The sequence below is a fragment of the Talpa europaea genome (genome assembly GCF_964194135.1).
Source record: "Talpa europaea genome assembly, chromosome: 8".
In the NCBI taxonomy this organism is placed as follows: domain Eukaryota; kingdom Metazoa; phylum Chordata; class Mammalia; order Eulipotyphla; family Talpidae; genus Talpa; species Talpa europaea.
Window position 1 is genome coordinate 23,783,743 of NC_140075.1, and position 17,270 is coordinate 23,801,012.

Below are 17,270 nucleotides of genomic sequence, written 5' to 3' on the forward strand. Positions count from 1 at the left end.
TTTTCCCAGGCCCCTCTGGGACAGAGCTCGCATCAGTTACCGGCCCAGGCTGGGGTGCAGGGTGCAGAGGTGAAGGGGTGGCCTGAGGAGGCCACATATCAAGTGTCACCTTGTTATGTTTCTAAAACCAGACAGACCTGCTGGCCCACAGCGCCCAGGGAGAGAGGGTGCAGGTGGCCCCAGCGAAGACCACTACCGCCCCCCCCCCCCACCTTTGTGCAGCTGAGGGTTCCATGCAGGTGCCTTCCCCGAAGGTGTCCCGCCCCTGCCTGGCCTGAGAGCCCACCACAGCTGTGCGCCTTTGATTTATGGCCCCAACTCCAGAGGCCCCTGCAGACCTGGAGTAATGTCCTGCATGGAGGTGGGGTAACCAGAGTACAGGGCCTCGGGGGCTTATTTTAGCGGGATCACTGAGGACTGGGGAGCCCAGTTCAGATTGCGACCCCCTCCGGTGGCAGGCCGCTGTCAGGGACAGGGGTCAGAACCGACTCTGAACTGTGTGAACTCTGGACCAGGAAGCTCCGCCTGCTCGGCCCCCCACCCAAGGGGCCCTTCTCTCAGACGCTCTCCCCTCTCCAGATTCCTTTGTCAATCAGAAAACTCTCCTTGGCCAGCAAGTTGCCTTAGGAGTGAGATCTAGCTGAGCAGATGCGGGGGGGCTCCCAGGGACTGGGAGAGAGGTCACCCTAAGAAAGGGAGCCAGACAGGACCACCTGGCCCAGTGTCTCAGCCCTTTTTCAGAGCCGGGGTGGAGGGTTTGGTGTAGAGACAGAGGTGGGTTCTCCCCAGCGTGCTGGAGCTCCAGTCTTGGAAGATGGAGGCGAGAGGAAGACTGCTTTACGTTGAGGGTGTGGGGAGTGGTAAGTGGGGGCTCTGATGTGGCTCTGCTAGCTTTTCCCTGTGTCGCCGCCTCTCGCAGGCCTGGCGTAAACTGCATTAGGGAACCCAGCCCCGCACTGCCCTGCGGCTCTGCGTGTGCAGGATGCTGGTGCTAGAGGAGCGGAGGGTCTGAACCGGACAGGCCGGGAAACTTCAAGAAGTCACTTATTCTCCCTGAGACGCGAAGGGGGCTTCCCACCTCAGGGTGCCTCCCGCCACTTTATCTGCCCCCAAATCCCCCCTCCCCTGTGGACCACACCTCTGCCGGACCCTCCCTGCACTGGGCTGCTACCTCCAGTGAGGCTGGCAGAGCAGGGTCGTTGTCAGTGACCCCGTCCTCAGGTTGCTGTGCTGGGGAAGGCCTCAGAGGTGAGACCAAGCGAGCGCTGGGAGGGATTCGCCCAAGGTCATGCCCATCTAGAACCTGATCTCTGGACTGCTCACCCTTCAGCGCGGTGCTTTGCCCAGCGCTCCACATGGGCCATTGTTGTGCCACATTTCTGAGCCGCCCCGCTCTACCTGGACAGGCCCGTGTCAGGGGAAGCACAGGCAGGGGAAACTGCCCGTGGCTGGGGGGCCAGCCCCAGTCCTGCCCCACCAATTCCCAGCTTGTGCTTTCTGAGCCCGGGTTCCTTGTCTAAGGAGACACGGTGATGCCTCCTCCTAGGCTTGTGAGACAGCCTGACGTGAGGTGTGGCCAGGAAGGGGCAGGACAGAGCTGACTCCATCTGCCTCCAGCCTGCCGTGGGGCCTGGAATGGCCAGCGGGAAAGGGGAGCAAAGTCTCCACGTCCAATTCCTCCTACTAGACTCTGGTCAGAGGGGAGCCCCGGGCCATCCAGGGTGAGTTAAAGATTGGCCAGGTGTGCGTGAGAAGCTCAGGCCAACTTCTGACCTTGGGGGTTACACGGGGCACTGACCGTTGGGTGACCTCTGGGCCTGGAACTCCCCAGGGAGCTGGGCCTCGACTGAATCTTGGATTGACAAAAATACAGCCATGTCTGTGTGTCGGGTATCTTTCTCTGAGCCACCAGGGTGCACTGATGGAGCTGTCCACTCCTTAGGGGCTCGGAAGCATAGAACCGTGTCCTTCCAGGCTGGAGCTCCTGGAGCGAGTCCATGGCTCCTCTTTCAGACGGGGCGGTGTTTCTTGAGCTGCCAGGGCTCAGTTGCATCCCCCTCAGACTGGGGACTTGGAGGCTCATATACCCCTCAGACTGGAGGGGTCTGTCCCTCCCCTCACTTAGTCCCGGTGAGGGCTGTGTCTCCCGCTCAGCCTGCGATGCCCAGGACAGCATCATGTCCTGTTCAGTTTCAGGTTTCCAGGCCAGGACTCTGTCTTCCGCTCGAACTGGAGGTCCCTGGAGCACAGCTGTGTCTCCCCTTCTCCCTGCCCTACACAGGAGACCTGCATTTTTTTCTCAGTCACGGTTCCTGGAAGAGTTTGCTCTGGGTTTGAGGAAGGGCATGGGCATGGACGTAGACAGAAGCACATCGAGTGATGCGCTGCTCCCTCCAGGAATTTAGCACAGATTCCTGCTGATTTTACTTAAATTTATTATTTTCTTCAAAGCCACAGGGAGCCATGATTATTTCCCAAAGGTTGAGGTAACCATGTCACTGGGTGAACACTTTGGAAATAAATGAAAGTTTGGTTCATTTTCATCTCCTCTCAGGGAATGGTGATGTGTAGAACAGGAAGAGCTGAGTCTCAGTTAGTAAAAAAGAAAGCCGAAACAAATTGAAGGAATACTTCAGCAAGAACGCAGATATCAGCCAGCAGCACTAGTTGATCAAGCAAAACAGCTGAATCCGTTGTCTTTGGTTAATTGTCTTGGGGTTACTACTCAGAAATGGTAGGAGGTGAGGCCCAGTGCCGTGTGCCTGGGTGACTTGGAGGGGGAGGCTGCAGGGTCAACACATTGTAAACTCATTCCTAGGGCTATAACACTTGGGTGGGTCACCATTTGAATCACCTTCCTCTTAAAATTTCCATTTGAACCAGGAGGAGCTATTTCCTCCAGACTACATCTCCTTACACCAATAAAGGCAGCAGGAGAAGGGGATTCTCTTTGCTGAGTCACATGGCTGGGAGAGCCCATTCCAGAAAGCAGGAGGTCGTGATAGACAGGACAGGTTCTTTCTGTGTCATTCTCTTCCACCTCCTTCCAGGACCCTTCTTGAGGATTCCATATCATTGTCCTTCCTCCGCCCCCCCCATATCTGTGGGTCCCTATAACCAGTTGGTTCCTTCAAGCGCACAGGTATGTCCTTGGAGAGCGCCTTCGGCTGGAGGGAAACCCAGGAGGCAGGGTCAGCTCAGGTGTGTGTTGGAGGGGGCACGAGGCCCATACCTCACATGCTCAAGCGCCCTTTTCCTGTCTCTGTTGCTCACGGCTGATAAAGCGGCACGAACAGCCCTCTCACTTTGCACAGAGCAAAGCAAACTTACGTACTTCGGACCCAGGGCTACTCTGAGATCAACGAAGCCAACTGCCTTTCGGGTGAAAACACTGGAGGTGAAATTTGGGGGCATCAGAGCCAGAACAGGGGCCTGTGAGTGGAAGTGAGTTTTAGGTCATGAACATAAGCAGACTGCAGAACGCCCTCCCTGCGCCCACTGTCCCCCATGATTAACATCTTGCATAGGTTGAATCAATATTAATGCATTCTTGGTAACGGAATCCATGGTTTCCAAGAGTGCGGTATGTTCCGTGGGTTTTGACAAATGTATAATGACATACATCCGCTGTCATACCGAAGAGTTTCACTGCCCTAAAAATCCACAGCTCTCCATCTGTTCCTTCTTCTCTCCTCCACATCCCTCCCCCCAGCTCCTGGCAACCGCTGATCTTTTCACTGTCTCCATAGCTTTGCCTTTTCCAGGATGGCATAGAGTAGGAATCATAAAGTATGTAATCCTTTCAGATTGTGTTTTGCATTTGGCAATATACATTTAATGCTCTTCCATGTCTTTTGTGGGGTTGATAGCTCTTTTTGTTTGATTGCGCACAATATTTTATTGTGTTACTTGCCCATTGTGGTAAAACATACTTAACAAGTCTTCATTTCAACCATTTAAAGCGTATAATTCAGTGGCGTTAAGTAGTCACAATGCTGTCAACCAGCGGCACTATCCATTCCTAGAACTTTTTCAGCATTCCAAACAGAAACTCTGTACTCATTAAGCAAAACCTCCCTATTTCCCCCATCCTCCCTTCCACACCACGCCAGCCCCGGGTACCTCTTTTATGCTTTCTCTCTCTCTGAAATTGCCTATTCTAGGTACCTCATATAATGGAATCATACAATGTAAGTCCATTTTTTTAAAAAAGATTTATTTATTTATTTCTACAAGCACTGGGTAAAGTCAGAAGTGCGGGAGGGTGAGAGGATTCACCAGAGCCAGAGTGGGGAGCAGAACAGGCAGACTGAGGAAGTACACTGCTGAGGGGAGCAGCGGGCAGCAGGAGAGGTCTGCGCGCCATGTGGGACCCTCACCGGCTGGCCAGGGATTGAACTGGCGCTACAGAGGCTGCGGGCAGCTTTGCAGCCCAGCGCTCAACCACTGCGCCACCAGGGGAGGCCCACGTTTGTCCATTTTTATATGGCTTATTTCACCTAGCATAATGTTTGCAAGGTTTTCCATGTGGTGGCGTGCATCATGATGTCACATCATTTTCATGGCCAAATAATATTCCCTCGTGTGACTGTGCCACATTTTGTTTCTCCACTCATCTGCTGATGGACAAGGGTTGTTGCCACCTTTGAACTGTTGAGAATATTGCAGCTTTGAATATTCCTGTACATATTTTTTTTGAACACCCGTTTTTAGTTCTTTTGGGTATATACCTAGGAGTGGAATTGTTGGATCATATGTGAGTCAATGTTTAACTTTGTAAAGAACCACCAAATCATGTTCCACTGGGACTTTTCCATTTCATATTTCCACCAGTAAGGCATAAGGAGTATAATTTCTCCACATGTTCAGCAACATATATTATTTTTCATTTTTTAATTGTAACCATTCCAGCAGGTATAAGGTGGTAAGTTCATTGTGGTTTTGATTTGTATTTCCCTAATGTTGATCATCTTTTTGTGTACTAATTGACTATGTGTATATCTTCTTTAATGTACCGTTCATCCAAGTTCTTTGACTGTTTTTGAATTTTTTTGTTGAATTGTAGGAATTCCTTATACATTTTGTGGCTTACAAATATTTCCTTACATTTTGTGGCTTATTTTACTCTTTTGATAGTGTCCTTTGGTGAGACCTGGGCATTTTGCAGGTCACCCAAGCATTTCTGGGGAGATTATCCTCCCTCCAGCTGTGGATAAACAACTCAGAACCTCGTAAGAATCCAATGTTCTGGGCCTCCTTGGTGGCTCAGCGGGTTGATTGCATTGCTGTGAAGCTGTCCGCAGCCTCTGCAGCGCAGGTTCAATTCCTGGCCAGCCAGGGAGATACCCACATGGCGCGGCAGACCTCTCCTGCCACACCCGCTGCTCCCCTCAGCCGTGTACTTTGTCAGTCTGCCTGTTCTGCTCCCCGCTCTGGATCTGGTGAATCCTCTCACCCTCCCACGCCTCTGACTTATACCCCAGTTCTTGCATAAATAAATAAAATCTTAAAATAAAAAAGAATCCAATGATCTATCATTTGAGGATGGGATCTGCGGGATCCTCATTCATCCATCTGCAATTGACCTGTTTCCTGTAAGTGTTCATGTACTTGGATCATGCAGGGAAAGGGCATGATGCACCTAATGACAGAGGGAACAGAGGCAGCCTAGTCTCAGGACTCAAGAAGCCAGGGCTTGCTGACTTGCGCTGCCACTTGGACGAGCCTGCAAACCAGATGCTAAGTGAAGAAGCCAGTCACAAAAGAACTCCGATTGGATAACTGCATTTATATGAAATGCCCAGCATGGGCAAATCCAGAGAGACGGAAAGTAGATCAGCGGTTGCATGGGGCTCCTGGAGCCAGGGAGGTGGGTTGGGGGAAATGCAGAGAGGCTGTTAATGAGTATAAGGTTTCTTTCCCTGGTGATGAGAAGGTTCTACAACTGTGGTATGGGAGCACAACTCTGGATTATATGCTTTAAGGAGGTGAATTATATGTCATGTGAATTACATCTCAGTGAAGTTGTTATAAAGAAAGAACAAAGCAAGAACTGAGGTTCCAGGGGTGACCCCACCCCTCCCTCTGCCATGGCAGGCGGTGCCTCTTTACTTGATGGAGAAGCGCAGCCGCGCCTGGAAGTGCTCGCAGCGGGCGTGCTTCATGGTCAGCCCGTAGGTGGGCGTGAGGTCCACCTTCACGCCTGGGGGCAAGCTGAACTCCAGCCGCTGCAGCAGGATGGCCAGGAAGAGGAAGACCTCCCACTTGGCCAGGACCTCCCCTATGCACCGGCGCTTGCCCATGCCAAACAGCATCACCTTCTCGCTCATGGTCTTGTTGATGGTAGTGCCGCTGGCAGTGAGGAATCTCTCCGGGCGGAACTCAAAGGGGTCACCCCACAGCTCCCTACAAGAGGAACAGAAGAGATGGGGTTTCTGGGCTGGGGAGGCCCTTGAGGAAAGGGCAACTTTTATTCTGGGGGAAGCCTAAAGAAGACTCTGGTGATGGCAAAAGTGTCAGAATAGGTAGAGGGGACAAAAGGCGTGTGGGGGCCAACCTGCACTTTGAAGCTTCTTTTTTTTAAGATTTATTTATTTATGCATACAAGAACTGGGGTACGGGCCAGAAATGTGGGGGATGAGAGGATTCACCAGAGACAGAGTGGGGAACAGAACAGGCAGACTGACTGAAGTACACTGCTGAGGGGAGCAGCGGGAGAGTCAGGAGAGGTCTGCTGAGCCATGTGGGTAGCTCCCTGGCCAGGGATCAAGCTCGTGCTGCAGAGGCTGTGGACAGCTTCACAGGTTGCATCTTAACCCCTTGCACCACCAGGGAGACCCCTGAAGCTTACTTCTTTTCCAAACCTTTTCTCTAAAGTGATCGGCCTAGCAAATGGTGTCTTTCAATATTAGTTTGTTATTTTAAAGAAATAATGCCTTAATGAAAAGAAATTAAAAGAAGGAAAACATGTTTATCTCTCTCCTACTCAATATACAATGGCAATCAGCAGCATGTCCTAGTTTCTGTTTACTGTTTTGAAATAATTATTGCCAGCATTCCTTTTTAGAAAGGGGTAAATTATACAGCCCCCTTTTCTAGAGACCAAAGTTGAATTTCTTTCTTTCTTTTTTTTTTTTAAAGATTTATTTATTTATTTATACAAGCACTGGGTGTAGTCAGAAGCGCAGGAGGGTGAGAGAATTCACCAGAGCCAGAGCAGGGAGCAGAGCAGGCAGAAGGACCGAAGTACACTGCTGAGGGGAGCAGCGGGCGGCAGGAGAGGTCTGTGCGCCATGTGGGACCCTCTTCCGGTGGCCGGAGAGCAGCTGGGGATCGAACCGGCACTGCAGAGGCTGCGGGCAGCTTCACAACCCAGCGCTCAACTGCTGAACCACTGGGGAGGCCCCCAAAGTTGAATTTCTAAAGGGAAGGCCCTTGGCTATTTGCATCAGAACCACCTGAAGCACTCCACCTTACCTGCCTACAAGTGGAATCTTGGGAGATGACCTATAACCAACTTCTTGGTCATTTCTGTGTGCACTAGGGGCCTTCCTAGTGGTGCAAGGGGTTAAGACACAGCCTATGAAGCTGTCCGCAGCCTCTGCAGCACGAGTTCAATCCCCGGTTGGCCAGGGAGCAACCCACATTGTGCAGCAGACCTCTCCTGACTTGCCCGCTGCTCCCCTCAGCAGTGTACTTCAGTCAATCTGCCTATTCTACTCCCCACTCTGTCTCTGGTGAGTCCTCTCACCCTCCACACCTCTGGCTTGTACTCCAGTTCTTGTATGCATCAATAAATAAGTCTTTAAAAAAAATTCTACGTGCAGTAAAATTTGAGAAATATGGACGTAAATGTTGTCACTCAGAGCAGGCTCTACAACAAGAAGGCAACACTCCTTTATTATAGGGGGACAAACAACCTTCCGACTGCTGAACAATACACATTTTTAGTGGGGTTGTGTACTCACTGGTCATGATTGACCTGCCACTGGTTTACGAAGACACAGCGTTCCTTGGGGATAAAGAAGCCATTCAGAGTCGTGTCCCTTGTTGTGCTGAGGAGGGAAGAGGGCTCTGTCAGCCTCAGGGCTAGAAAATTGGGGCCTGTCTCTGGACCTTCTTGCTCCTCCCTCCCGCTCACCCCAATAGCCTGCCCACTGTGTCTCTGTACCTGCCCTGCGAGGGAATGTCAGGAGCAGGGAAGGGTGAAAAGATTCTTCCCTTGCCTGGGCTCCTGTGCTTCAACAAGTGTTTATAAACATGTGTGCGCACCGGTTCTTTGGAACCAACAAGCAGAAATCTGAGCCAACCCTGGGGAGGGCCCAGTTTGGCTGAGGAGTCAGGCCCTTCAGTCTGGGAGTAGCTAGACCAACATATGGGCAAAAGTGAGTAAGTTCACTGAGAAGTGTTTACTAGCTCTCTTGACATTGTCAAAGTGCCAGGGGTGAATTGAGAAAGGTTTCTAAGGGAGAGGATGTATGGGTCAAGACTGACTTGGGCAGGGAATGGGTTCTGGAGAAGATTCTGAGAGGGTCATATCTGTAAGGGGCAGGGAGACCACCTGGCTGGACTGAGGGCACCTGCAGGAAGGGAACATGAGCGGAGCTCAGGATCGCTATTTCCTCCTGAGATTTCACCAGCTTGATCACATTTGGACTCTGGGCTAGTCATGGGGCTGAGCAAAGGAATCGGATGTCATAGCCAGGAAGGAGATGGAAGGTCTGAGCCGAGACCAGGGCCAGGAAGCTGGGAGGTGAAAACCTTGCAGGGAGTTTGGAAGTGGGAGGGCAGAAGAGGGGACCTCACCTGTGGGGGATGGTGAAGGGGACAAAGGAGGAGTGCCTGAAGGTCTCCAGGATGAAAGCCTCCATGTAGGGCAGCTGCGGTCTGTCAGAGAGCCGGGGCCGCCGCGCCCTGCCAATCACCGCGTCTGCATGTCACAGAAGACAGACAGGACTAGAGGCTGTCTTGACTGCTCCATGGCATCTGCTTCTCCTCTTGTTTTTTTTTTTTTAAGATTTATTTATGCATACAAGAGCTGGGGAGCAGGCCAGAGGTGCGGGGGGTGAGAGGACTCACCAGAGACAGAGTGGGGAACAGAACAGGCAGACTGACTGAAATACACTGCTGAGGGGAGCAGCGGGTGAGACAGGAGAGGTCTGCTGCACCATGGGGGTAGCTCCCTCGCCGGCAGGGGATTGCAGGGGATCACAGGGAATGGAGCTAGTGCTGCAGTGGCTGGTGATATCTTGATAGCTCTGTCTTTAACCCCTACGCCACCAGGGAGGCCCTGCTTCCCCTCCTAAACCAAGGCCCACTCTATGTGGTACCATGTCTGCTTACATGTCTGAGAGCCACTAACTCCTAGCAACTTCCTGGCAGGAGCAGGTGCCATCGAGCGCACAGGGCTTGCACAGAGTAGCACATAACAATTGTATGACCTTGAACAGCTGACCAGGGGTTCCGAGACTGCTCTCTGACAAGGGTCGGAGGACATCACATACCCAGCTCCTCCTGGATCTTCCTCTGTATCTTAGGATTTGTCACAAGGTACATGAAACTCCAGGAGATGGCCGTTGTGATTGTGTCGAACCCTGGACAGCATGGGGCAAGGTCGGGCGGGGGAGGAAGGAAGGAACAAGACAGGAACAAGAAACCAGCATTTACCAAGCACACACCCCGCATGAGCCAAGCTCGGTCTTTTTCTGCTTCCCTCCCTTAACTCCCCCGCTCCCATCCCATGGGTTTTCTCAGGGCAGGGATGAGGTTTCCTCAACCTGAGATTGAGTCACTGGTGTCACAATTAGCTGCTGGAATTACAGGGGCCTAGACTTCACGCAGCAGGGTCCCTTTGTTGTTCAGACGGGGAAGCTGAAGCCCAGAGGAGAGGACTTGGTGGAGTTTCCGCTGGAAGATGGTGGCACCACCTGGGCCCAAACCCTGGCCCCGGTCCCTGCGTCTCCACCGCCTGCTGTGTGGTTGGTGACTTATCTGGTGGACTCTGGTGCTGGGAAGGCTGTGGGGGATGCGTGCAGGGGCCGGGGCCCGGCTCCTACCGGCCCCGAAGATGTCGTTGACAAGGTTGACAATCTTCTGCTGGGGGATGACGCTGCCGTCGACTCTGGACCCCTTCTCGCTGTGCTTGAACAGGGCGCCCGTGATGTCCTGGATGCTGTTCTGAGGGGACACAAGTTTAGGGGCTCCCCTGCACTTCTAGGGCCAAAGGCTAGCCCTTGCCCTGTCCCTCCGGGCACCACCCCTGGCCGCAAGGCAGTGGGCAGGGCTCCCGGCAGAGCTGGTGGCAACTCTGCAGAGGGCTCGGAGTGTCACTCACGCCCACTGACCCTCTCCCGGTCACCCCGGGCTCCAGTTTTGCAGAAGGGGCTGGTGCGAGACCAGGAAGCAAGGTGACACATGAGCTGGGAGCTAATCTCTGTCTGGGCTCAGCTTCCAGCAGAACAAAAACCCTCTTGCTCGTAGCAGCCCTCCACACCGCAAGCCCGTGCCAGGGCCCCTCACGGTCTTATCTTTCTGGTGTTTTGAGCAGCCCCGAGAAGGATGCTCCTGGGGTGGAGAAACTGTGGCCAGAGAGGGTGAGGGCCTGGCTCCGGGTTAGACAGCTGGCCTGTGGTGTCCGGGGCTCCCGGGGACTCAGCAGCAGGGCAGCGGTGCGGCTGCCTTGGAGCTGGTGAGAGGGGCCACCCCCTGCGGGGCTCCCTCGCCACCCGCACGGAGGCTCACCTTGTCGAAGTCCCGGTAGTGCTCCTGGACTGTTTTTTGCAGGAACCGAAGGAACCGCTGGTTGAAGTCCTTGAACCTGCACAGGGCGGGGCTCGGCAGGTAGTGCAGGACCGGGAAGAAGTCCACCGGGTTCCCGGAGGAGGCGGTCTCCACGAACTCGTGGCTGCTCATCACCAGGCTGAGCATCTCCTCGCTGCTCTGGGGGAAGTGCTGCCCGAAGCACATGGCGCCGATGACGTTGGCCACCGACCTCACCACCTCGTTGTAGGGGTCGAAGCGCCCGGCGCTGGCCATGAGCTCCTGCAGCCGGCCGATCAGGGCCTCGGCCTCCTTGCTCACGTGCTCCTCCAGGTAGCAGGAGGATGAGGAAGCTGGGTCCGAGGCGATGGAGAAGGTGTTGAGGGCATTCTGGGCCAGGCGCCGGCGGGCGGCCCACACCGGTCCAGAGTCTGGGTTGAAGGTCATGCTCTGGCCGTCAGTGACCAAGGTGAAGGTGTAGAGGTCAGGTCTACCTTTGAAATCGTCGCCCTGCCGCACCAGGGCCTGCCGGATGGTGTCCAGACCGCTGAGCACCACCACGGGCGTGCAGCCGATGCGGATCTCCAGCACGTCCCCGTAGCGCTGGCTCAGCCGGGACAGGACCAAGTGGGGGTTCTTGCCCAGGGTCAGCACGTGCCCGAGCAGGGGCCAGCCCCAGGGCCCTGGGGGACTCTTCTGGCCTTTGGGGACCCGAGGCTGCCAGGCCTTGATCACCCAGAATACCAGGCAGAAGATAGCGGAGGCCACGAGCAGCTCCGTGCTGGAGAAGGATGCAGACTGGGGCGCTGCCATCTGTACCGGCTGCAGGGGGAGGAGCGGAGCCAGACTGAAGGCTGAGATGGAACATTCGTTCCTTCACTCTCAGCGTCGATAAATACCAGCATACGCTCGGCTGCCAGCCAGACCCAGAAAGACTAAGACACATCCAAGGGCCCTGCGAGGCTCACCCTTAGCGCCTCACACAATCTGAGGGCTGCAGAGGCGCCTTGGGAGGCCCATTTGAGTGCCTGGACTCCCCAGCCTGGCCCTCCCCTCCACCCATCCCCTCAGTTTCCAATTCTGAGTCTGGAGTGAAGACTAGTGACCGCCTCAAATCAGGGGTGCTCCCCACGAGCTCTCAGCACAAGGCGTATGCTAGGCGCTGTGCCAAAGGGTGCCTGCCTGTTCGTAACCAGGGAGCAGAGAGCTTAGGCTGCCCCGTGGCTCAATCCCCCTCCCCAGAGCATTCGTTATTAAGACCAAGAAAGGCCTGAGTCCCCAGATGTTCACAGTCCTGGAGGCTGCGGCTGGGCTGCAGGGCTGCCCTCATGCCAGGGGGATCCCTTCCCACCGTGCCATTCCACACACACTAAGGGTCCTTAGAGGCGGCCCGGTCTAAGTTGCTAGCTCAGAAAACATGGGGAAACTGAGGTCTGCAGCCAGCCAACAGGAGTAGAACTCAGGCCTCCATCATAGAATCCAGGGGCCCCCACCCCTCCATCTCTAGTGGTGCCCAAGCCATAGGGTGGGGATCCTGGGGACTGAGAAAGTTCCCAAGAAAGGTACCTGTAGGGAGGCAGCTTGAGATCGCCAGGGTAGCGGGGGCTGGCACAGAGCTGCTCGCTCCAGAAGGGCCCTTTTATAAACACCACCCTCCGTGAGATTGGCCCTGCTGTCCTGGTCACCTGATAGCAAAGTCACTGAATAAAGTTGAAAGGATCAGCCCTTGGCCTTGGGCCATGATCCCTCAGCTCCACCTACTCCCCAAGGCTGAGGGGCAGTTCTCTGGGGACAGGTGTTGTGTCCCTCTTGAGGATCCCCAGCTCCTTTTGGGGTTCAGGATCGGGGGCTGACTTCTCTCAAGGACAGGGCAGAGTCTGGGGTGGAAACGCTGAGCCTCTGGGCTGGTCCAGGCTTCTTCCCACTGTCTGCCACTGTCTGGGCTCACAGGGGGAGGGGGCTCGCTGCTCCTGGCCGGGGGGAACTCTGTGGCACCCCTCCAACAACCCAGACAGGAGAGGCCAGGTAGGGGAGAAGCGCGTTCCAGCCCAAGACCTTCATGTGTGGCAAGAGATGATGGAGATCTGGCCTTCTGAGCAGAGTCCCCAGCCCGCCCCTCTAAGACACAGTAAGATATATAAAAGTGAATGAAGAAAATCTGTCCTTTGTTCAGTTCTGGACTGTTCCATGTGACAACTAGCTTGGATTCTGCAAAATGGTCAACGTCATTAAAAAAAAAAAAAAAAGGCAAGGGCCTGTTCTTGAGTAGACTCTGATAAAGAGACACAACCAAATGTATGATGGGAGCTTTGGTTGGACCTCGGATTTAAAAAAAAATACATTTTGAAGCTGCAAAGGACAAATGGGACCTGGACTGGGGATTAGACGACCTGAAATTAAAGCTAATTTTCTTCAGTGTGAACATAGCATCTTGGTTCTGCAGGCAAATATTTTAGGAAATATTCTTAGGACATTAACGTTCTGAGATCCACGCTGTAGTGTTTAGGGGTGAAGTGTCATGTTTGTGCAATTATTTTCAAATGCAAGTATTTTCAAGCGGTGCTGTTTTAAATGGACGTCTATCAGTGGGCGTGTGTGGGGAGGAAACAGAGCGTTGGTGTGACAAATGTCAGGTGTCTATGAGCCCAGGGAGGGGCGGTGGGTCTAAGAAAGGGGGCCTCTAATTGGGGGTGGCTGCTTTGTAATTAGTCCCATAGTGGGAGGGAGGGAGGGAGAAACCTCACCTCACAAAGCCAAGTGAGGGGAGTCCCAGGAAACCCAAACTTTGAGAGAAGGGGAGAACGCTGTCTCCCTCCCCAGCCGTGAGCCCAGACAGGATGGAGCATGGTGGGGAGGGAACATTGATGTTTGTGTATTTGTTACACTCTGCAGCACTTACAGGCCTGGCATTGTTCTGGTAGTTCTGTATGTATAAACAAAAACCCGCAGTAATCCTGGGGGTGAAATTAAGATACCGTTCTCGTATTACAACAGGGTAAACAGAGGCACAAAGGAGTTAGGTAATTTGTCTGGGCTGTACAGCAGTGTTTGAGCTGGGACTGGAACCCCAAGAAGATTGTGCTCTGACCGCTATATTAACACCTGCTTGAAATGTACCCCAATCTGTGGGAAACATCCAGATAGATTGATCAGAGCAGCCTGCGGGGGGGGGGGCCGCAGAGGGCAGTCTGCATGGGGGCACAGGTGCCAGGATGCCCTCTCCCCAGTGTTGGGGGATTTGCTGAAGGGAACTGCACTTAAGCTGCAAAGATGGGACTTCACTGCAGAGGAGGGGCCCCAGCAGTGACAGGTTACTGGGTGTACCCTACAGGAAGGAACTGGGAGCCAGGCTAGAGGTCAGCCAGAGCACGGCAGCTATGTTAGATGCTGTGTGATAGGAGGGCACGGGTGGGAAGCACAGGCACTGGATGAAAAGCTGGCAGTGGAACACACACTGGTGTCCGCCCGAGAGAAGATAAACAGCACCAGCTTGATAGAGAGTTTGGCTCCTCCTCTGGCATCCTCCTGCCTTCCCCTCCCGCCTGGTGAGCAGCAGCAGCAGCGAGCAGGGGGAGAAAGGTGTGCAGAAACAGGGTGCGTCTGCCCTTGCCACTTGGCAGGGTTTGGGTCCCAGAGCAGGCTGGGGACTAACTTGAAACGGAACATGAGAAACACATTTTGATTTCAACTGGACTGGGCTTCCTTCCTGAAAAAGAGAAAAGTGGGGTATCAACCAACGAAGACATCGGGGGCAAGATGGAATTTGACAGAACGACAGCATGTCTGGAGATGATGTTTGAAAGGAAAGGAAGGTTTTCTATCTGTTCCTCCACTGGGTTCAGCTCATTTAAAAAAGATCAAGGTCTGAGGTCAGGCTAAGAGTTTGTGTGTTTGTGTGTTTTTGGGGGGTGGCTAATACCTACTGTTTATTGGACAATTTGCAAAGCAGGCTGCAAACACGTCACTTACACCCTTGTCAGCTGTTTCTCATGTGCTTCTGAGGTCGGTATTGCATTCACACCTTATGGAGATACAACAACTTGGGGGGAAATAAGCCACTTGTTCTTGATCACACTACTAGGGAGAAAACAAACCATAATCTCACCGAATCTCTCTCTGAAGACAGGACAACCTGACAAGGATAAAACGTAACATCTCCACATATGAGAGATCTGTGTTTTCAAAGAAAAGCAGAATCACTTCATTTTTTTTTTAAGATTTATTTATTTATTTATACAAGTACTGGGTACAGTCAGAAGCGCGGGAGGGTGAGAGAATTCACCAGAGCCAGAGCGGGGAGCAGAGCAGGCAGAAGGACCAAAGCACACTGCTGAGGGGAGCAGCGGGTGGCAGGAGAGGTCTGCGCGCCATGTGGGACCCTTGCCAGTGGCCGGGGATCAAACCGGCGCTGTAGAGGCTGCGGGCAGCTTTGCAGCCCAGTGTTCAACCGCTGCGCCACCAGGGGAGGCCCAGAATCACTTCATTTTATAAACACAAGTACTGTCAGTATATGTGATCTGTCTGGAAAAAAGGTAGTTCTAGGGTCTCCCTGGTGGCCTAGGGGCTAAGTTTCAGTGCTATCACTGCAAAGGTCTTGAGTTCAATCCCTGGCTAGGGAGATAACCCACATGGCCCACACAACAGACCTCTTCTGTCTTGCCTGCTGCTGCTCCCTGTAGCAGTGTATTTCAGTAAATCCGACTGCTCTGCTCCCCACTCTGTCTCTGGCGAGTCCTCTCACCCTCTCACACTTCTGGCTTACACCCCAGTTCTTTTATGCTAAAATAAGTAAAAAACCTTACAATAAAGGAATAATTCTTTAAAAAAAAAAAGAGGTAGCTCTACTATAGGTGTTTTCTCTAAATAATTCGCTGTTGCTGATTCTGCTGAAATGATTTTAGAAATGAAATTCTCAGTGAAGTTGGCCAACAAGTCTAAACACCCAAGGAAACGGGACTTTAGTGCAAATTATGTTTTTAGGACTTTAACTTATTGCTGTACCCTGTGTAGATATGTATAATAACAAAGAGTTCATGGTTATCGCTGTACCATAAAAACATAAGATAGGAAACAACTTAAATGCTCATCAGCAGATAAATAGCTGTGCATATCCATTTAATAGAAGTTTCCTTAAATAGTCCTATGGAGTCATCCACCCCCCCCCCCAAAAAAAAAAGGCAGGGGGAAAACTCTGTGTATGCTTTGTTATCATTTGTATAAAAAATTCCATGCACGCATGTGTTTGTTTAGACACAGAATCTTTCTCAAAGGTACACAGGAAAACTGGTGACGGTGTCTGCCTGCTGAGGAGGACAAAGAGCTGGGAGACAGGGATGGAAGAGGCTGTTTATTTAAACTGCTTCTGTTATCTTGACCCACGAAAAAAGTGATGAATTCAAAGATTTTTTTTTAATTAAAAAATATGGACGGATGATACATTTGACAAATTGCAAGGCTCCTTTTTGACTGCAGAAATAAGAAAGTATATATTGTAGAGAGAAGCAGAAAGTCTCCTTGCGATGCTGATTTTATTATACGTTTGGGCCAAACTTCCCTTATGAGAATCACTGAAAAGGGCCTCACTGGTGGTGCGAGGGGTTAAGTTGCAACCTATGAAGCAATTCCCAGCCTCTGCAGCACAAGTTTGATCCCTGGCCAGAGAGCTACCCACGTGGCGCAGCAGACCTCTCCTGTCTTGCCCGTTGCTCCCCTCAGCAGTCTTTTTCAGTAGAGCTGCCTGTTCTGTTCCCCGTTCTGTCTCTGGTGAATCCTCTCACCCCCCACACCTCTGGCCTGCGCCCCAGTTCTTGTATGCATAAATAAATAATTTTTTTTAAAAAAAGAATCACTGAAAAGTGATCATGTCAATTTTTTTTTTTAAAGATTTATTTATTTATTTATACAGGCACTGGGTACAGTCAGAAGCGTGGGAGGGTGAGAGAATTCACCAGAGCCAGAGCCGGGAGCAGAACAGGCAGAAGGACCGACGTACACTGCTGAGGGGAGCAGCAGGCGGCAGGAGAGGTCTGCGCGCCATGTGGGACCCTCCTCCAGTGGCCGGGGAGCAGCTGGGGATCGAACCGGCACTGCAGAGGCTGCGGGCAACTTCACAACCCAGCGCTCAACCGCTGCACCACCAGGGAGGCCCTCATGTCAATGTTTTTAAGTGTGAAAAAGCATTAACTTCTCTTTATAGGGAATGATAAAGGGAATGATAAATTTGTCATTTATGTATCATGTAATGTCAAATGCACCTGTAGCCCCTAAAAAAGTATTGATTCTTTTGAGAGAAAAGAGGGAAAAGAGATCAAATGCATTATTAAGGAAAAACATGCATATTAGACCATGGATTTTATTGAAGGCAAATACCATTATTTTACATATTTTAATATTTATCTTTATTTTAAAATTTTATTTTACATAGTTTTAAATTTCCTAGTTCTCAACAGGATGCTCAGAATAGTTTCTCAGTTCATAAAAAGTAAATAGACTTACTGGTTAATTTAGCAACT

The 17,270-nt window shown here is 52.1% G+C and overlaps 1 protein-coding gene across 1 annotated transcript; it reads right to left on the reverse strand.

Annotated features, from left to right (window-relative positions):
* Positions 1-6,107: 6,107 nt before the first annotated feature.
* CYP1A2 (cytochrome P450 family 1 subfamily A member 2) lies at positions 6,108-11,571 on the reverse strand (the record flags this gene model as incomplete). The annotated part of the gene is made up of 6 exons (XM_084240523.1): positions 6,108-6,405; positions 7,968-8,054; positions 8,806-8,929; positions 9,504-9,593; positions 10,056-10,176; positions 10,741-11,571. 6 exons carry the CDS (start codon positions 11,569-11,571, stop codon positions 6,108-6,110), a joined length of 1,551 nt encoding a protein of 516 aa, XP_084096649.1.
* Positions 11,572-17,270: the final 5,699 nt, after the last annotated feature.